This window comes from Corvus cornix, chromosome 8 (assembly GCF_000738735.6).
Source record: "Corvus cornix cornix isolate S_Up_H32 chromosome 8, ASM73873v5, whole genome shotgun sequence".
Taxonomy (NCBI): domain Eukaryota; kingdom Metazoa; phylum Chordata; class Aves; order Passeriformes; family Corvidae; genus Corvus; species Corvus cornix.
Window position 1 is genome coordinate 29291471 of NC_046338.1, and position 22185 is coordinate 29313655.

The following is a 22185-nucleotide window of genomic DNA, read 5'->3' on the forward strand; positions in this document are numbered from 1 at the left end:
GAGTGATGTTACCTCTTTTAATGTGGAATAAACAGTGTATTGTCTGCATGATTAACGCAGAGCCCCCATCAGCAGCAGCCTCAATGCAACTTTTAAGGATAATTATGTCTCAGGTAGTAGGAGGAACAAAAAATGACAAGAAAGGACACAGAATTAATGTAGGCATTTGTTTAGAAGATATATCGTGTGTTTATAAAAATTATCCTTTGGTTTTTTTTAGGAGAAAATCTGCAATTTTTTTTTCATAGAGAAAAAAGAGGTGTGAGAGTGATGTAGTCTAACCTGTAAAAGAGATGCTTATCCCAATTTGGGGGAAAAAAGAATGAGCACATATTGGCTTTGTAGGGGGTTGTGTGATTTTGAAGGAAAGAAATGGTATTTGGAATTTCTCTTCACAAATAATATTTTAGAGGTGTCCCAGCCATCGAGATAACCATCCCTGAACACTTCAATCAGAAGACATGTGGTGTGCAAGCAGTTGTGCTATTCTTCTCTAACTCCTGCTGCAGCTTCAGATTGCCCATCATCACAGGAAATGTGACGAACAAGAAGTCAAATAGCAAAGCAAATTATTCCTGTTCATTTCGAAGTCCAGGAACTGGAGTGGCAGATTTCATTCATGCACTGGAGTGCTCTGATGTAACAGCAAGGGTCAGGGCTTTTGATTTGTGTTTTTTAAGTCTTTTCTGTTCCATACAATATTTCGGTTTGGTTGGTTTATTCAGATGTGCATTACCAACAGGGTAGTTGTGTTGATCCTAGTACGAGCATGAGCTATATGAAACATTTTTGATACTCTCAGTTCTCTCTTCCTAAAATATAAACAACTCTGTTAAAATGGTAGAGTCTAGAATACTGCATATGGAAATGCCATCCAAAATTAATAAAAAGCGATAGTATCAAACACTAACTAGGTCCTGAACATGATTTTTTTGATGTTGTTGCTAACCAGTCAACAATCAAAAAATGATTACATGTCACTGGGAAAACTTCTAATATTACTTCAGAATTTTAGGGATTTCTCAACCGGTGCCAATACCTTTATCTTGGATTTCTTTGATGCTGGTCAAAAGGGAGTTCTGCCAAGCTGCGAGACCTTTTCTTGGGCTCCTTTGGCAAATCTCTCGTGCAGAGGAAAGCTTTGAGCAAAGCTGCGGTGAGCAAGTCAGACACAGGAGGTGCTGGTGTGGGAAATGATACAACTTTTAAAATTTTTAACTGACTTTGGTCAGGGGGTTGTTCATCTTTGTCCAGGGGAAAGGAATTAAAGTTTCTTTTCAAAAGACTCTGTTCCCTGGACGAGGCCTGCTGAGCTTAGCACTTTCAGACCAGGAGTAGCACAGAAGATGTAAGATGTAAGAATTGTATAATTCTGGACCAATTCGAGCCAGTGGATTTCTATGAGTTTTTTCTGTATAAATACGTGAAAAAATCTAGTAAAGAACCATGTGTGATGGAATGATTTTCTCTGCACAACCCCGAGCAACGCATGGATGAAATTATTTCTGTTGCACATCCTGGCCAGAACATCCTGTCCAGAATAAAACAATGCCTTAATTCTCTAACATTAAAAGTTATGCTGGAGAGTTTTTGTGTTTTTTCCCACAGTTTTGGTGACACTGGGACTTAAAAAGCTGCTCAGGAGTCTGTGGTGTAAAAAGCACTGGGGTCACTCCTCCCTACAGCCCCACAGGAGGGGAGGGTCTGACGGTCACCCTGGTCCCCAGGTCCTTCAGGGTGTCACTTCTCCCAAATCAACCCTCACGTTGGGACACGGAGACCTGATTCAGCAGCTGTATGGAAAGGAGTCTATCTCGGATGTCAGCGTATATGTTTTAATGAATAATCTTCAAATGTGCTACTTACACCCTGGATCTAAAACTTTACCCGATGGCTTTCCAATTTAAAAACAGCAGTCTTTCAAAAACCTATGCTTATGGAACAAAAAAAAAAAAAAAGCCTTCCTTGGCTCTTTTTGTGCTCCTGCTTTTCAACAGAAACAGGTTTTTTGTTCAATTAAGTGTTCTGACAGTAGAAATTTGTCATGCAAATGTTCCAGGCCTCTCAATGGAAACGGTGGAAGAAGCCAGGGTTTCATTTATCAGCACTGGTGCATCTGATGTGAGAACCATTTCCTGGAGGCTCCTGCCACCAATTAACCAAATCAAATTTGCTGGTGGACTAACACTTGGTTTGCATCCACCTCAGCAGCGGGCTGGAGAGAAATCTTTCATTTGTAGTGTTTGTAGAAATCTTTGGACATGCAGAAGGTTCATTCTGTAAACTCTGGGTGAGCAGGGTTGAATTTTGCACTGTAACACAAATTTTCTTAAAAATATTTCAGCAACTAGAAGGGGAAGATTTCTTTCAGGCAGTGTTTTGTCTCTGCATTGCTATGTTCTGTCACTTGAGTTACCACTGGTTGCAGTCATCAATTATCTTCCCACAGAAGGAATTTTTGCATGTGGAAGGAGCCTGGTTTTAAAGGTTGTTGTATATCTGTGTGATAAACAGTCAGGTTGTGAAGGTAAGTCAGATCAGAGGGGTGGGTGACTCCATGGTCTGCAGCAAGAATCATGGAATTGATTGAGCCATCAAGGTTGAAAGGATCTCCAAGAACACCAGCCTTCAAACCATTCTGTCAACTAGCCCACATCTCATCCACTCACTTCTCGAACACCTCCAAGGATGAGGACTCCACCACTGCCCTGGAGAGCCCCTTCCAGTGCCTCACCACTCTTTAGGTGAAGAAAGTTTTCCTAAAATCCCTTGTGAACCTACCCTGGCACAACCTGAGCTGTCTATCACCAGCTGCCTGGGAGAAGAATCCAATCCCACCTCGCCAGAACCTCCCAATCCAGTCCTTCCTCCAAGACCAGGTGATGAGATGGGCAGCATCAACCAAACCCTGGTGCTGCCTGAAGAGCCAAACACCATCTGGCACCAGCAGGTGACCAGCCCTGAGCTGGGCTGAGCTGCCACGCCACCATTCCAGGATGGATGGGACTGTGGGAATGTCCTCCACAGACCAGCAGCCAAACTCGTGCTGTGGAGCTACAAATTCTGGTTGGATCCTTCTCCCAGTAAAGGCACTTTCAAGGACGTAAATTTATATTTATTTGAGTAACAGCTAAGGCAGGTGGGAATTGCATCTGGTTTCAGGAGTCTTTAGTGAAGATCTTGGTTACCAGTGGAAAGATCCAATCAGCAGAAAGGATCCTAAATCACATCTTGCATTAAGAACTTCATAATTACTGCACATTCAACTGCAAGTTACGATTTTATTTGCCCTTCAGTGCTGGAAATGAACTGGGAGAGGATATTTCAAATGAGTAACATAAGACTAGAGATCTCCTCAGGAGGACAGCAGTTGCTTTATGTCCTACCTGGGGCACTGATCTTGGCCAAGCATCCATCAGTGCTAGGAGTGACCTGCAGCAGTCAGCACAGAGGGTGCTTTGACTGACAAACCGTGCTAAAGCTAGTTCTTAACAGAAAATAATGCATCTCCATAAAACTGCAGAGGCAAGAGTTCCAAACTGTCCCAAAATCCATTAAAAAAAAAAAAAGAAGAAGAAAAAGAAGAAGAAAAAGAAAGAAGTGTGAGAAATATAAATCCGTCTATAAATGGAGTTACTGATCACGCATGTACATGAGGTTGTCTCAATGACCAAACACTTCTATAAACACTTCTGTATCAGTCAAATTATGTATCATTCTTCACTAATACCTCTAGTACATCTATAGGCCCTCTCCCACTCTAGCATCTTCATTATAAATTGAATGCTTTGACTCGGGTGAAAAAAGAGAATAAAACCGATTATTTTGCCAACAATTACTGATCAAACCACATTTCCCCTGAGGAGCAGCTGGTGAGGCTGGCACCTCCCCTGGAGGTGTGTCCCGGAGCTCTGCCTACCTTGATGGCGGTAGAGGCGATCTGGATGTGGTGCAGCCGCCGCAGGGTGCTGTCCCTGTCGATGAAGTAGGAGGCTGCCAGCTGGTGCAGGGTCTCCAGCGTCACCGCGGAGCTGTTGGTGCTGGGGTCGCTTCCTTCCGACCTCTTGCTCAGCTTCCGTTTGTCCACAAAAATTGTGAGTGACTCCTCTCCTGAGCAGGGAGACAGAAGCCCAGCAGGAGTCAGCAATGTCCAGCAGCACAGAGAGATTTTGTAGACATTCAACTTGAAGCACATACAAAATAATATGTTTATTTCCAAGGTCACTTAGTACATTCCCTCTGTAGTGTTTAAGGTTAGCACGAAAGGAAATGAAACCAGTGTAATACTTGAGATGTTCGTTTGTTTCCTTCTCTTACAACACCTATCACAGCTGATTTCAGAAGAAAGGTACCTAGTTCCACCTTGTTATGAGCAACCATGTGCTTTCCAATCAATTCAGCAGTGCCTGGAATCTGATAGAGCCGTTGCCATAAACCAAATTCCTGCAACTGAAAAGTGTGGGGGTTTCAGAAAGTTGGTGTTTTTCCAAAAGAAAATAGAAGCTCTGGCATCTTACATTGTGGATTTCTCACTTCCTTATAGAGACGTGGATAAATACTGTTGGATCCAGAAATTTTCGTTTCCATAAGATTATTGAAAACCAAGAACCTGACTTGCTTAACTGAGTGAGTTCTTAAGACCATTTCCAGAACAGACTTACAGATACTGTAAATTTTCCATGTTTATTCTCTAGTTCATGGATATATTTTTCTGTGTTTCAGGCTAAGCAAGAATTCATTCATTTGATGAAGTGTATAGGAAAAACCCTTTACATCACAAAACAAATTGGAAAAGTAATTTCTGGACCCAGTACTTTCTTTTGTGAAATTTATGTCCAAAATAACTACAAAAGCACTTACTCTCTGAGCCGATGTTTGGTAACCTGCACTCTTCAGCATTTAGCTCATCAGTGGATTACTAATGTCACTATACCTGGATTTTAGGTGCTGAACAACTCCACTGAGTGCCTTTTCCTAGTCGCTGGAGAAGAAGTTACCCTGCTAAAGGTCTGACTTGCCACTTGTGCTACTTTCACTGCTCACCCATCTGCTGCAGTGGCACAGTGCCCATGCAGAGGATGGGATGCCAGCTTCAGAAGGGTTTACGTGCCAAAAAGTAATAGCTGCAGAAGGATAAAACCAAGGATGGAAACATGACATCATCTTTAAAGGGAGCTAATTTTGGTGGTGAGCAATGCTAGGCGAGGAACGTGTGCCTCCGTGCAGGGGATCACATCTGTGGGCAAATTTTGACATGAGTACTCTTTTTTCCCCAATGTACATTATGTGTTTCCCAATCTCTCAGAAATTCAGAGGGCAGTCAAGCCCCTCAGACCTTACAGAGGCAAAACTGGCATTACACAGGAGCTTTATTACCTAATTAGACCTGCAGGGCTTGTCCAGTACGTTCCTTTTGTCCTGGAAGGGACAGGTGGCTGCTCCAGCTGGAGTTTAACTCAATTTCCACCACTACATTCACACTTCTCCTCCTACAGTTTCCTAACGGGTCATTATTTTGTGCATGAAGTCATCAGTGCAGCTATTAATTGCCTGAAGCTCCAAAGAACCGGGAATTAACGCAGCCTCTGTAAGTACCAGGATTTCCCCACCCATTTATTTCATCTTGCTGCTGTAATAAGCAGACAGAGGTTCACAACTGCCATGAGGAGGGAACTGGGAAAGCACAGCAAGCTCTAGTGGCCTGTCCTCTGAGAGAAATCTGCCATCAGAAGCCGCTCTAGGTTCCAGCTTTGCTGGAATTCAACCGTGCCCGTGCAATAAAACCTGACTTGTCACAACCTGCCATGTGACTCCAGCCAGGATGAAAGAGGTTTCCGGGATGAAAAGCAATGGAGTGGGCTGAGGTTTGTGCCAGGGGCTGTGGGCTTTGTGCAGCTGTTTGCGGAGCTGCAAAGACATGGTTTAGAACAGATATTAGGAAGAAATTCCTCCCTGTGAGGAGCCACAGGGTGCCCAGAGAAGCTCTGGCTGCCCCTGGGCCCCTGGATGTGTCCAAGGCCAGGTTGGATGGGGCTTGGAGCAACCCAGCCCAAGGATTGGCCTTCCATCCCAGATCATTCCACAGTTCTGTGATATCAGAGAAGACAACATCAGAAGTCAGAGGGTGAATATTGTGCCAGTGACCAGTCCAGGCTGCACAAACTAGGTGCAAAATTTCTCTAGGGGCTTTCTCTCCATGCTTTCCCCTTTTCCAGACATCTCAGCTAGTTTATTTAGATTAAAGTGGCTTTTGCAAGGTCAACCACCTTTTCACTGAAAAGATAATGAATTGTAAGGGCAAAGAAAACAAGGACTTAAAGCTGCAGAAAATCTCTGGAAAAGATTTTTTAAAAAATTTTTTTGAAGTTGTTTGTGTTCCATTATCACGGAATCATAAATTCATAGAGTGGTTTGGGTTGGAAGGGACCTTAAAGATCATCCAGTTCTATCCATGCCATGGGCAGGGACACCTTCCACTAGCCCAGGGTTCTCCAAGCCCCATCCAGCCTGGCCTTGGACACTGCCAGGGATCCAGGGGCAGCCACAGCTTCTCTGGGCACCCTGTGCCAGGGCCTGCCCACCCTCACAGGGAGCTGAGGGTGATGTTGAGATCTTCCTGACCTCTGATCTATGTTTCTTCTCTTTTAATTCAAAACTCTTCTTCCTCATCCTATCACTATCTGCCCATGTAAAAAGTCACTCTTCCTCTTTTTTATAAGTCCCCTTAAGTTCTGGAATTTCCAGGTCTCCCTGGAGCCTTCTCTTCTCCAGGCTGAACAACCCCAGCTCTCCCAGCCTGTCTCCGTAGGATACCTTCTCCAGCCCGTGGAGCACCCACGGCACCTTGTTCTCATGTAAACACTTTTGATTGATCTGTATCAGTCATTAGTAGAGATGGTGGGGCTCCTTCTACTTCCACAGAATTCTGCTAAGTTTTATTATTAAAACAGAGTTTGTTGAATTTTGTTCACATTAAAAAAAAAAAAAAAATCTCAGGCATTTTCCCATTCCCTGCTCTCCAGGAGCAGACAGCAGAACTGCAATAAAACCTCCCATTTCAAAAACAAACAAACAAAGAAACCAACCTTGAAAAAGGACAGGGTTGCTCGTTGTGCTGTTTTACTTTGATGAGAACATCTCAGGAAAAGAACCTTGCACTGAGATTTTCATCTGTCAGAGCTGACTGAGCTCTTGCTGGACAAAGTGGATTCCCACATACTGGGGCTTAGGCACCCGTCTCCCTGCTGGACTTTGGCACCCAGAACTCCAGGGTTTGGGAAGTAACACCGCCGACCCTGATTTGGGGAAGACAACCTGAGTTTTAAGTTCATCTGGAGGAAATAAAACCCATGCCAGAAGAGACTCTTTTGTCACACTGAAAATACGGGCGAATCTTGTTTTTCACTGGTTGCTGTCTACCACCATAAAACAGGCTAAGAAGACATCCAGGCATCAGCTGAAAGCAAGTGTGATTTAGAAAACTATTCAAGGTTATGAATTTTAAGAACTGAAAAGAAGTAATGACAGAGAACACTTAGGAAACATGATTATTCAGCACTGAGTCCTCCCAGCTGTGCTTTTCACAAGCTCTGAAAGCAGCATTTGCTCTCTTTCCCCAAAACTCAAGAGACAGTCAGCTTCACCTACTCAGGTTTAAAGGAAATAGCATGAAAACACTCAGTTCTGCTCACAAAACAATGCCTCGTAGCCCAATGGGTGCCTCAAGAAACCAGCAGAGTCACTCCAGGGATGTTTTATTGCCATGTGGAGGCTGTCACTGACAGAGTCACTGCAGGGGCAGGGGACTGACCTTCACACCATTCACACCCTTCATTGACCTTGGCACAATGTCCCCACCAGCCCTGGAATATGCAAGTTTATAACTGAACCTCAATTTTTAATTCTTCCTAGGTTTATAGGAACATATTGTTCATGATTTATAAGTTAAACTAGCTCCCGAGTTAAGAAACACATGCTGTTTTTTTAAAAAAAATATGAAATAAAATAGGTATATAGAAATTTACCCAGACATACAACCCTGTCTGTGGCCATTTAGATGTAACTAGACTCCTAAGTAACAGTTTGTAAGTGGCATTTAGAAATTAGAAATTAATTTTCTAATTTCTAATTAGAATTTAATTTTTGTGTTCATCTTAAGAACATATTCAGGAACTATTTAAATTAAAAATTAACATCTCCATCAACATGGTGGGATTGGAATAATGCTGTGACAACTGTAACTGAATATAACCATCTATTGAAGGAGCAAATATATTTTGTTATACATAACAATACATATTCATATGATTTAAATAGTTAGTGCTATTTTCTGCCTCAGTTATTGGGGGATTGTTTGCCTGTACCCACATCTTTGGAATAACGAAGGGATTATAGGCCTTGGTGTTACATATTTTCATCTGTAGACTGGGAAGTGCTAGGAAAAGGCAGTGGTCCAAGCAGTTCCCATCACTTCACGTCAGAAAGAGAGGAAACAGGAGTAAAAGGACAGCACTCAAAGGCAGCTATAGCTGAGCATAACCCACAGACACCTACTCAGAGCTCTCTCTTCATACACATAAATGTATCTTTTACAGGCCTGAAGGTCTTTGGCCTGTGAACTCCTCAAAGGTTACTGATTAAATAGAATACCTCAGCCACCACCTAAATAACTGCACCTAAATAAATCCACCAGCTACTACTGGCTAGTGGAAAATCTATTCCTGTCTGGATCACCAAAGGTACCATTAGGGTTTTATCAGGTCATTTTCCCAAACTTAAGCAGATGCTGATGGAAATGCACAGGCTCAAAAACGATATAAATTAATGTCAGGCCAGATGTGGTATCATTTCCATGGTTCAAGTGAATAACAGTGTGTGTTAATTCTATACACACCATCTGTTTAAGGACTTAATTTTTTTCTTCATTAAGTAGACTGGAGAGGAAAGAAAGTTAATACATTTAGTGGGTTTTTTCCCTCCCCTTAGCTTCCATAATCTTAAATGCTGGGGAATTTACATACCCGGAGGGGGGGTGGGGGCGTGCGTGTGACTGATGCAAACTTTTCAAGTTTCTTTCTCTCATCAGTCATTTGAGACTGTCCTCTCCTCCTCCTTATTTGCCAGTAGTTTGTATCTTACCTTGAGAGAGTGTTACAGAAAGGAAAGGTCATACCAGCAGTTAGTGTAAGCGCTAATAAATCCTCCAGAATTCATCGAGATTCGCTGTTTTACACCACCTGACAATTTCCCCCCATCCCTGCAGGCAGAATGATGCGCAGCTCCAGGGGAATGTTAATGAGGGACAGCAAAGCTGGCACTCGTGGAACAGTCGAGGTGTAACCATCACACTCGCAGGGCTGTAACCAGCGGAGAGAGGCTGGGGTCAAGCTGGTCTGCTCACACCTGCTAAGACTGCCTGTTTTAAAGACAAAACTACTGTGGATACTAAAAAGTTAGAAGCAGAGGAATTTTCCAGCTGCTGCAGCATCCTGTGAAGTTTCCCTTTCTCATGCAAGCTAGCTGAGAAACAGTTGGAGGTTTTCGTAAGCCAAGACTTTATCTCACAGCTGCAAACTTATTCTCAAGTATTGTCATGGTACATTGAAGAAACTATTTTGAATGGCTGTTGTAGAGCCTCCACCAATCACTCAAGGAGGTGGTTGATCAAGGGACCCATAATATCATGCTACTCTTGCGAACCAAGTTATATAAACGGATTTATAATTAATTAAATGGGGCCATTTTATTCCTGAACTTGGATTTGTGTCGTTTTCTCGCCGTTCTCGGTACAACAGCGACATCCTACCTCTTTTCCTTCCGATTCACAGAGCCTTCAACAACATCAAGGGCAACTTCCTGACCCAGAGAGCTGAATGGATTGGTGGTTTGTTAATGAACACCTTGAGCAGTAAAAATAAATCTACCTGGATCATCTCGGATGACCACGTAGCCAGTTGCCTAACGGGGTTCTCCTCCCATGAGAAGCTTTGGCATTGTCCTGCAAATTGGTTTATTCAGAGCAGTTACCCTGTTTCCAGCTGCAAGGAGGACTTGCTTGGAAAGGCCGCTATCTCCGTCTCGAAAAGCACCCAAATCAGCCTCACTTCACCCAAATGCCTGGAACAAGAGCCTATCATCTCATTGCGGTGTGCTAATTACCCTCCTCACCAACTCCGTTGCTTTGCTAAATGGCCTTTTCTGTAGGACCAGCATTAAAGTGAACGTCTTTAAGGCGGGAGTGATTGGGGTTTGTGCCCTTGCACTTATCCCACAGTGGTACCCCAGGCTTCCCAGCACCCTCCGGCTCTGAAGCTCACTGCTGCGCGCTGTTTTTTGCAAGCCACTGAAGTGGAGTTCCAGCAAACCGGACCATCGCTGCATGACACTGCATGCAGGCAAAAGAGAAAAGCATAAATGCGAAACAAAAGGAGGCAAAGTAACACTGGCTGCTCGATCTGCTGGGTCACACGGGCTCCTTCAATCATGCAGCTTGGAGCTGCTCATTATGGACTTTGGGCTTGTGTCACAAGGAGATAAAATTTCCATAAGAAATAAAAGCAGTGAGAAATGTCACTTTCCACATTATCTTGTGGCAGCAAGAAATATAGAACTTTTTTTCCCTGGGTTCTCATTTCTGAATGCCCTTGAGGAGTGTATTTCTGTGTTTGTGAATAAAGACTGGGGAATGTATCACAAACAACCATGTGCAAGAGTTCCCTTTATGTTCAAAAAGGGATCTTTATGGAAACCAAATGGTCACAGAGGCACACAAATCTTATCACAGCATCGTTCATTTGCCAAGTTTTCCTTTCTGTCCATGAATACAGATGATTGGGGATTCATTAAATAAAAGTACTGTGCACACTCCGTTTGGTCTTGTGCTTTTAACGAGCTGCATAAGTGACAAGCTTTCACAATAAAACAACTTGTAATTAAAGGGAAAGTACTCATAGATTATTAAAATAATTTAAAAAAAATCTAATTACATGTTAATAAAGTGTGGACAAGCATCTGTGGGAATCCCCATTCAATCCAGCCCGAAAATGAGAACTAACACATCCAGGAAAGTATGGGTTTATTAGCTACCTCATCAAAGCTTTCTTAGAAATTACTAATTCCCTGTAATTATTGTAATTGAAGCAATTTTCCAAAGTAGTCAGCACCCATCCAGTGATAATGGAAGGCAGCAGGTGTGCCTTAAATCACGCCTAAAAATTGAGATTAGGGACCTAAATCAAACCCCAAGTTAATATAAAAACTCCCTTTGACTTTGTTAAGCAGTGACAGAGCCCAGAAGTCAACACTGTCTCCCTCTGAGTGGAAATTTGGGCAAGGCTGTGGCAGCTACTTCATTTTAGAGCCTTTGAGAGGTGAGAAAAATATACCTTGCCTCAGCTTCCCTGCAGCAAATCCTGAGGCTTTGGGGAGAATATTGAATGTCTAAGCTAGGATTTTCAAATGTCTTCATGGGAAATGCCATCAAGTTCTAGTTTTCCTCAGGTCCAGACTTGCTGAAAGGTGTCAGCTCCGTGGCTCTTTTGTGATCAGTGTGATAGTGCTGCTTGGAATGTGAAGATCAGCTGTGGCCATGTTCTCCTAGAGCTGTTAGATCCAATTTCACCTCGACAATGGGTTTCATCACATGGCTGAGGAGGTGCTGCTACTTACATTAGTTAAAAATTAGCATTATAATATATAATATAATAATTATATTAGTTAATAATTAGGTAGCAATGCTGCAAAATAATTTTTACCATTGGATAATCCTTGCAGTAGGATACACGCTGCAGCCAGAGCTTTAATTATTATGCTTTATATTTTAAGAAACATTTTCTTTCTCTTCAGCATTTGGTTTTTCTATTCAAATGTGCCAAGTGTTCTGCACTCAAGAAATCAGACATGTATAAATAGTGTATATTTGCATGCAAAAATGTTCAAAGTGATTAAAAGAAATTCAGGGGGTTTTGTGACAAATTGCTGGTCCACACACGTAAATCGTTCTTAAAATTCTAATAGTAATGCCGTAGAAGTACTAGTTCCCAAAATAATGATAGAAATTAGCTCTTTATTTCTTAAAATAACTTCAGCAAGATAGAAATTCCTCTTGTTTCTAGGATGGTCTCCTTCAAAAGGAAGCCTCTGTGAGCCATTTGGGTTGTTACAGGCCTCAGCTATCAGCCAAGAGAGACTAGGAAGGCTCTCATTTCCTTTACAAATGGTTAGGATTCAGTTATGAAATGTATTAAAGAGAACCATTCCTCAGGTGAATAAAGGATTTCGACAAGCCTGTTCTGCTGGAAGGACACTCAATCACCAGAATTATCTTTAATATTATCACCCACGATGGGATAGAGCTGCATTTCTAAAATGTCAGTTCATTTTGTAATGCCTGGATGGGTAATCACAGGTACTAATTATCTTTCATTCAGAACAATTTATGCTCTCCTTTGAACATTAGGCCTCTTCACTGGATTTCTTCAATCCATCTGGTGACTGGATCCCAATTATCCATGGGGCTACCCTTTCCAGATTAGTCTGTGGGGACTGAAAGATGCAGATTCCATTAAGTTAATGGGAATTACATGGCAAAGCCCCATCATCCCATTTTGAAAATGCAGTCCCACTGGTTAAGTGAAGACTAATTCTAAAAAGGGCAGAGTGACAATATGGGGGTTTTCCAACGGACAAAGCAGTTTAAAAGTCTCATGAATTAAGAGATTTGTTGGAAATACTTGCTACTGGTTTTCTGGCTCTGTTTCTGCAGGACTGCAACGGACCCAGGTACTTCTGCAACCTGGTATTATGTAAATCGTTACAGAAAATAAATGTCACTATCCTTAATGACCTCAGTGCAGAGAAAGATCCTTGGGGATCTCTTTGTGGGCATAAAAAATGTATACAGAGCACCAACAAAGAGAAGAAGGAGTCACAAGACTTGTGGACAAAACCTGATCCACAGAAAAAGTTGCCCATCTCAGCGGTTTGGAGGAGGATCAGCTCTACAAAGAAACAGTTGTGACCAGCACTTTTAGCTCGTCCCCAATATTTCCAAGAATCCACCCTACCTCCCAGGGTAGCTGAGAGCAGGAAATGTGTCCCATATTTCTTGATCAGGTTTTCTGTGATCTGTTGAAGGGTCGGGCGCCGTCCCAGCAGTCTTATGTTACGGAAGAATTCCGGGGCGAGCGGCAGTGGGGAGCCGAGGAAATTTCTTCTTTCCACAGCGAGATTGTTTACTTTCCAGCGGCCAAACTCTCTGCAAAAACAAAGCAGTTCTCATTCAGAAATGTGTCATTCAGACAAATGTCCTTCATTTGCAAACGACTCTGCTCTGCTGAGTAGCTGGGGGCGACTGGCTGGGAATTACAAGAGGCCTTGACAGTGATACTCTGTCATGTGTTATAGACAGGGCAAGCAACGAGGGTTATTTATTAGGAGTGCAGACAGTGCTCCATAATAAAATAATTGTTGGGGAAGAAATAAATAAAAACTAAGCCACTTAGCTTGCTGCTGCTTCTGTTGGTTTCTTGTGGCCTCTGACGTGAATATTGCATGAAAACATCCAGATTTGGTAGAAACCAAAACGAAGGCAACGATTTCCCCAAATCTGGACCAGAGGCAACAAGTATTTTTGTTAGAATGAGGTGAATTTTAAAATTGTAACAAGAAAGAGTCCATGTTCTTTGCCTTTTGATGTTAAGTCACTTAGGTACAGAACTGGATAAATTGAATAACTTGGAGAAACACTGTCACACCACATTTGACCTTACAGTGATAATTCCAGTTTTCTATACTTTTGGCCTCCGTTCTGAGGAAATACACAGCCAGAAAGACTGATTCCTAAAAAGTGATGACTTTTCAATTGTAGGAGGGATATAAGTTGAATTCAAAGGCTTGTCCCCTTCCCCTCCCCAAAATAAATCGATGACAGCAGGGAAAACAAACAAGCTCATTGCACAGCAATAAACACATCTTTTATTCATTCGCTTGCCAATTAAGATACCAGATAGAGCTATTAGAAGGACTCATTGTCCTCAAAATCTAGACAAGCCAGACAGCCTTGGCAGTAGAGTGGCTTTTCCCAGATACAGCAATAGCTGTTTTGGTTACAGACTCCGGGAATTAAGTGCAAGCAACCTGAGGACTCTGCTTCAGCACCACTTAGTTGAGTCTTTTGTGCAGCCACATCAGTCAGGATTCCTCTTAGACAAGGCTGTAGGAAAGCAAAGAGCTCAGCGAGCTTGCAGGATCCTGCTGAAGGTCCCAGGTAAACAGAGAGCGATGTTCACGCACAAAATTAACACAGAAGCAGAAATCAAAGATGCAGCACAAAAAGAATATTTGGGGGATGTCCGAAACAAAGCGTTGCCAGAGGCTGAATGACCAGGGCTGTGGAACACGTACTCAACACAAGGATTTTTGTAATACTTTGAAGTCCACGGTTATTGGTAGAACCCAGATAAACACATTTTTGTACAGCCCTTCTGCTTTCCAGCACCCTCCTCCTTCTCTCCCAGATCCAAACTGCCTTTCCTCTCAGACAGGTGCCATTTCTTTACCAAAAACAAATGTGAAGAATGATGGTAGGAAGAGATTTCTGTAACTTAACTGAAATTTAATGCAATTTACCAGTCAAAGGCGTGAAGTTAAACAGATCCCCATAATTCTTAAAGACTCTACACATCACCAGTGTGCCTAAATTACTATTTGGGAATTGCTTTCTTATTGTTTTTCCAACTTAGTTGTCAGGTTTTAAAGTTTTCTCTCACAGCTTTCCTTTCAGGAAACTATAAAACCAATAACTTCTATTTGCAGCTTTTATGGAACTACTGTATATGAGTAGAGAGAAATGAAAAAAATTACACATTAATATTTTTTGCCTGTAAAGTGAAAAAATCCTCATTGTGTATCTTGATCGCACCAATGCAGACACTAAAAACAGTGAATTACCCTGCACTGTAAATGTAATTTTCGAGTGAAAAACAAACAAACCACCAAAAAAAAAATCTATTACAAAAAAGCTTCCCATTTTTGGTGTTTAAATTCTCTGCTTTCTGGTCATATTTTTCATTTGAATACATCAGAAAATATTGGCTAGCTGTGGTTCCTGAACAGACCAGCAAGACAGACTTGCTTTGACACCAAGAAAATATTACAAGTTTTATGATGTAAAATATTCATTTTATACCTTGAGGAAACCTTTTGTTCTAAGCTCGCCAGCTGAGCTGAGGTTCAAACACAATATTAACAGAAAAGATACAATTCTTATAAAAGACAGTTTGCTGCCACCCTTGATCTGATTTTCATTGTCAGTATTTAAGGACAGAGAAGACCACATTAATCCCCTCAACCTGCCCCCTTTTTGGCACAGTCAGAGGAATCTCACCAAATGCCTCTTGCTGCCCATGTAACACTTTTGGGACTGAGAAGAAACTGTCCCCCGAGAAAAACATCTCATCTTGACTTAAATTCTGAGGATTTCTCAGCAATCCCCAACAATCTGTTGTTTAACCACAGAGAGTGCATTTTATTTTCTGTTTGAACATTGCCAATTCCAGTTCCCAATTTTTTGAGCTCTTAATGCATGCTGGGCAACTGAAAAAAAATTCTGAATATTAGACACATTCTGTGCAAGTAATTACAGCTCGTTTGAATCCCCTCTCAACCTTGGGTTGAGCCCATTGCCTTCCTTGGTGCCTCTCTGTGCACAGTGGGCTCAGATATTATGTCTTACAGCCCTGCTCCACAAGCAGCAAATCCTTTCTTGGAAGAGTTGAATTGGAAACAATGGCCTCATCCATAACAAATTCAGAAGAATTTCCAAGTTGAGGTTCCCTCTGACCTACTACAAATCCTTTATTTACTGAATCCAGGGACTGGGTTATTCTGGAACTAAGAGAAACTTGCTTGGCTTAAACAAATTTGAGTTCCTTGCACAGTTTTTGGTACAGAAGGAATTTTTTTTGCTGTATGTTGAGAGAGAAAGTAAGCAAATGCTTTTGTAAAAGTTTTGTCATTCTTCTTCGGTTCAGAACATATCAATGGAAACATTTATTAGTGCAGCAAGTAATCAGCCTTTGAAATTCACTGCTGAGGAGTCTGGGAGAGTAGAATATGGAAGACAGAACCCTTTTAAAAAGATGACAGTTTTGTAATTCTGCCACAGAGTGAGCTGAAGCTTTTAAGAGATTTTAGAAAACAGCTTTTCTCTTTTGCTGAGGTCTTTCTTAAATGAAGTATTTTGGCTTATGGAGAGATGAAGACCTAAACCCACTGGGATGGACAAGAAGAAGGTTCATCTCTGAAGATAAAATAGGGATGAAGGACACTAAAAGTGTCTGCCTGTCTGCAGGAGCAGGGATACCTGGCTTTGGACAAGCGAGAAGTGATGAGCAGCTTCCAGAGCTGAGGAAATATTTCAGACTTCAGAAGGAACTGGATTTACAAGAGTAAAGTGTAGGAGCAGGGTAAAAGCTGGGATGGAGTTCAGGGTGAGAGGTTGTGGTGCATTATTTCTAGCATGTTGAGAGAGGAGGTTTTCACAAATGCTTTCTGGATCATTAGTAGCTCCTAAAATAGAGGTGATTTCCCTTTTAGCCATGTCACTCTAAGGAAAATCACATCCTTATCTTCCTTTTATATGACACATAAAAATGTCTACATACCTATCCATATAATTTTCCTTTTTAATCTTAATTTTACTTTGCAAGCAATGCAAGTCCTATTTGCTTTTCCCCTCTCTCGTCACCCCTTTCTTTACCTGTTTGTCTTGCAGTGTCTCTAACAGAAATTTTCCAGCCCCAAACATTTTGGTTTGTGCCCAGTGTGCATTATTCCCCTTTGGATATCATGCTCCTGCTCAGGGCCAAAGGCAGACCAGCAGGCCTGATGGAGTTACCAATCTTACTCTGAGCAGAGAAAACACTGCTCTCCAAAGTCACCGAGTCCCATTCATCAGGAGAACACCTCCCGTGGAATAGCACGGCATCAATGCTGGCTGCTGGTCAAGAAAACCAATTTTCCACTGAGAACAAACACTGGAGTTATGAGAAGCTTTTTCTTTCCTGCTCCTCCTCTTCTTCTGCTGTGTGAGAGCCAAGGCCAGCAGCTCCCATGGTGTTCTCGGGGAGGGAATAGCAGGTGGCACCCCCTGTGCTGCCCATCTAATTCCAGCCCAAACAATATGCTGCTCACTGGATGGAGTTCTTTAGTGCTCCAGGCAAAGCCTGTTGTGGAGAAGGATGATGGCTCAGAGTTCCCAGGCTTGTGCAAGAGAGAGGAAATCAGTCAGTCTGGCTCCTAGGATGAAGCCTATAATGGAATCATGTTATTATCATAAGTAGTGCCGGAGGCCATGGGCAACGTTCTCTCCATCTTCCCATCTATCAGAGCCGTGGATTTGCATGGCCTGCCACAAATCTGACCCTTGGGTGCTTGGCTGCCCTGGCCATGGGAGCCCTGGAGCCCAGCAGTGCTGATCCTGGCCAGGTGGACCACAGCCTGTCTCCTGCCAGTAGTTCTGATGGGAATGCTAGGTTGAAGAATGATCAACCAGAGAGTCAGTGTGGGATGGAAAGAAGCACAGTTTAAAATACAGTTGTCATGTCAATGCTATTTCTTCTATTAATGACATTGAGAGGGATGTTTAATCTCAGGAAACTATTAGTGCTCTGACAGGAAAGACCTGTTAGTAAAGTTATCATACAAGTTTTGGACAAATTTTTCTCTTCAAAGAAGCTTAAATTGCAAGTAGATCTGAAAGGAATCCTAGGGCAGAGGCCAACAAGGGCTGTCAATGTCTCTGTTGAGTTTTAAGCCGTAGCTTTTTTTCCAAATGTGTACATTAATTATGCACTTGCTTCTATCCCTGTATTCATTTCAATACATTTTAAGTCCTATGGCATGGAGAGCTATAGGGAAAGCTCTCTATAAAACATCTAGATGAAGGAAATTTTAAAAACGCCATTGTACTCTAAAATGGCAGTGTGAGGAGATTTGAACTGGGAATATAATCTCTTCCACTGCAGTCACTGAATTAGCCATAAACAGATTTACTGTGAGTTTGATGGATTCTTCCTAACTACAAAAGCCTCTCCTAAGGTCACCCACACGCAAAACAGAACCCAGGCAAAATTAACAATGTTAGGCCTCATTTTAAGTAATTTATTGTGTTTTATAAATCAACATTATTGCTGGTAAGCATAACTGTTACTGAATATTATTGTGGCATAATGTGGAGAACACTCTTGGAAATACAACTCTTCATATAATTTCTAACACAAAAGAACTCTTCTGTGTTCCTTTCTCTTAATGTCTTCTAAATGAGACACCTTCACTCTTGGAGGGTGAGGGTGTGACTGCTTTGAATGGGCTGGAATGCCAGTGTGGGCTGGAATGGGCTGGAATGCCAGCCTGAATCCAATGTATTCCCAGCGTGAATCCAATGTATTCCCATGAAGCTGCAAGTTCTGCTGTTGGCAGGACAGCTCATTGAGAGAACAGATGGTGTTTTTCTCCTCCTCCCTTCTTCAAAAGCCTGAGTATTTCTAATGCCTGAGGCCATGGCTTAAATAAGGCCAAGATGAGATGATAGTAGTTTCATTTTATATTAAAATTCTACCTACAAGCAGTTCCAAAACAGGAAGTACAGAAAATATTTGCTAGAGAAAAAAAATAAAAATTACTTTTAAAGAGAGGATTCACCCAGATGTGGACAGATCTAGAATCAGGTAATGTCCAAGACTGTGTTATTCACAGATTGTCAAGGGAAAAAATTCTCCTTACCAGCACAGGTCATAGAAATTTCAAAGCTTATTAAGATCAGTTAAACAATGGACAATCTGCCACAACCTTTACTAAATGCTTGTTATGGTTGATTTTTCTATCCAAGGTGAAAAAGAAGGGAATTATATAAGTTATATATAAGTTATATTGTGGCTGAGCGGCCTCCTGAAAACATCCACCTTTGTATAGAAACAGGATAATAGGGAAAAACATTGCAATGTGAGCAAAGTATACAGAACCACCTCCCTTGAGGAAAAGCAGCAGGGCCTGATAGTACAGAACACATCTCATCTATGCCCCTTAACATTTTCAATTGTCTACATGTGGTGATCAGAAAGAAAGACATTCAAGATATAACAAGCTCCTTTTAAACATATTTCCCCTCGATGAAATGGAAAGTATTTCTTCATTAACTTCGTGCTTGTAATTGTCTGACATTTTCCCAAGGTCAAACCAGAAAAGTTTATTGAACATATGCATTTTTTTCCATATTATTGCTTTTTACCTTACAGTGAATAAGCAGTATCAGTAGGACTTCTTTTTATCCTAATATGCTATTCCTTTGAAACATCCTAGTCTTTTTTTTTTTTTTCCTTTCTATGCCTTTTTTGCCTTATCAGCTTCCTGGCATTTGAAATTCTACTTCCAGAACTAGAATTCATCAGTATCAGCTTCACTATTTTCTTGCACTATGCATATGAAATACGTGGCAATGTATTAATGAATTTTAATAAAAAGTACATACACTATGCCTAGAATGTACTGGATATATTTCTTTTTTATGACTACTCGTAATCTGATTACTGTGTCAGCTGCTGTGACATCAGTGATTTCAAACTTCTCACATGTCATGAACACTAAAGGGACACAAGAGGAAGGAATGTGGCTTTCCTTTTGTGCATGTCTGATTGATACTTAGCCTCTGTAACATATGCACTGAACAATTCCTCCTCTGATGAAATCCAAGAGGGAATTTTTTCTGTGTCTTGTCCTGTGGCGTTGTTTGCCTTTTACCCATAGTTTGTGATTAACTGCCCAACACTTTTGTGGGCATTCATTCAGGAACTCACCATCCACATATTCAGCTGGACCAATACTCATCAAAGGTATTTTGCACAAAACCAGCAGCTCCTAATGACTAAACCTGATTTCCCTCCTGCCTCAGAGGCAGCTCAATCTCCAAGCAGCACAGAATAAAGTAGAAACGCTCTTACCAGGAGCATGTTGCAAATGACACAAGGGTTAAACAGCAACTGCAGGCTGAGCACAAACACTGCAGAGCTGAAATGTGTTTGTATGAACCATCTAAGAGTGAGGAACTGGTGAATTATCTTGTGAGATCTCACCAGTTTGCAGAGGCTGGTAAGAAAAGGATTACATCCCAAGCAAATGATTCATTAGCTCTGCATATGAAGGTAGTGCCAGGGAGCAGAGAGGAATGGGAGAATTCCCAATAAAACCTACCCTTGCCTCCACTACATCTCAAATGGAAAAACGAGTGGGGTGCTTGGGAGGTGTTTCATACAGGCTGAGTAAGGAGGAAATGGATTTTACATCCCTTTCATATTTCTGGGGTTGGATTTCTTAGATGCTCTCTGGCCTGTAGGCGCATGTGAACATCTCAGAGGTGAATGTCAAGAGGATGGGGCCAGACCCTCCAGCGGTGCCCAGAGACAGGACACGGGGCAACAAACTGAAACACAGAATTTCCACCCAAATATGAGGAAAAACTTCTCTTCTTGGAGGGTGGCAGAGCACTGGACAGGCTGCCCAGCGGGGCTGTGGGTTCTCCTGCTCTGGAGACATTCCAAACCTGCCTGGGTGTGATCCTGTGCAACCGCTCTGGTGACCCTGCTTCAGCAGGGCTTGGACTGGATGTTCTCCAGAGGCCCCTTCCAACCCCAGCCAGTCTGGGATCCTGTGAAAATGATAATAACAACTTGGGCTTACAGCCTGCAGGTGAGATGGTGACATATTTGGAGTCACAAGTCCATCCAAATAATTACAATAATCCATTCTCACTGGTTTATATTATTATTATTATTTATTCTTCCCTGCAAAAAGTATTGATTTCGTGGTTTGTCATATGCCCTAGAGGGACTGGAAAGTTGTTCCTTCTCCCCTTGACAGTATCAAGAGAGTTTTCAACACGTTGTATATGCACTGCTCACAGTAATCCAGTCCTTCTGCAGTCTAGTAGAGAGTTTGGCAAGCCCAAAGCATCCTTTTCTCCCAGTTCACATCTGCCCATAGGAATCATTTATTAACTAAACAGGTAACAGGTTTTATAAAATGGTGCATTTGTTTAGACTGGCAGAAGACAAATGAAATCCAAAAAATTTCTCTGACTGGAAGATTCTTGCTGCTTTTTTTTTTCATTTTATTTTTATTTATTTTATAATACTTATTTTATTTTTTATTTTCATTTTCATTTTCTCTGTGACTGTTAGGAAAGCCAATGTTGCCTGAAATTCAATGTGAGGAAAAATTCATACTTTGTAAATGGGGTAAAAGACTGTTTCACTTTCAGGGAACAAGGTATCTTGCCTACAGCTAAAACAGTAGTTAACCTTTAAAATGAAGAAGATTGCCCTGGAAAAGAGTTAATTTTGGCACAATAAGGAGAACAGTTATGAGAAAGAGAACCAAAAAGGTCTGTTTATAGTCTTTTTGCCTTAGCTTAAGAGCCAGTTGATATTATGGTCCTGTCCCTGTAGTTAATTGTACAGGAAAAATCTTAATGATTCTGGATCCTAAGAAAATGAAACTCAAAAGTCTCTGGAGCTCTCACTGGGGCTGGGCTTTAGGGATTTGGCTATACCTTATCCTGCTTCAAAATCAACATGAAAATCATGTTATTCTTCCTTCTCTTTTTGTCCTGACTAAAAAGGAAAAGAATTGAACCATGTTTCTTGTAGAGATAAGGAAGAAATTTGAATCTGTGGAAGTGTTTTAGTGCATAAATCAACACATGAAAATACAGTTTATGAAGGATGAATCAGCATAAAGATCTGTTGGAGAAAATAAAACAGAGCAGAGGATTCATAGATTCAGTGTTGATGGATACACCCAGATGAATCACAGGGGAAACACAAACTGCTAAAATTCCTCCTCATTATGTGCGACAGATCATAGTCTCAAAGTCTTTGAAATGCCTTTTATTACCATTTTTACAATTTCTGTTTCAGAGCTACAAATTGATCTGTAGTACTGGGCAATGGAGAGGCATACAGACAAACCCACACCGTGGCAGATGATTTAAAATTCAAAGGGAGTGCTCTTACTCACCTTAGTTCTCATTTGAAAAATGAGGCACAGTCAGGCTAAGAATTCTGGCAGTGCTGTGAGCAGCCATGACCTCCTTCTACCCGGTACCCAGAGCCAAACAAAAAACTTTATGAC

At 41.7% G+C, this 22185-nt stretch overlaps 1 protein-coding gene across 3 annotated transcripts in view; it reads right to left on the minus strand.

Moving 5' to 3' along the window:
• The window catches only part of LOC104693596 (BMP/retinoic acid-inducible neural-specific protein 3), a 208442-nt gene that overhangs the window by 80769 nt on the left and 105488 nt on the right, over positions 1–22185 (minus strand). For all 3 annotated transcript variants that reach the window (XM_039556233.1, XM_039556231.1, XM_010406338.4), the window contains 2 exons: positions 13065–13255; positions 3920–4110 (listed from right to left, as the gene is read on the minus strand). In XM_039556233.1, coding sequence (XP_039412167.1) covers positions 3920–4110; positions 13065–13255 — 382 coding nt within the window. The remainder of the gene's footprint in view (positions 1–3919; positions 4111–13064; positions 13256–22185) is intronic.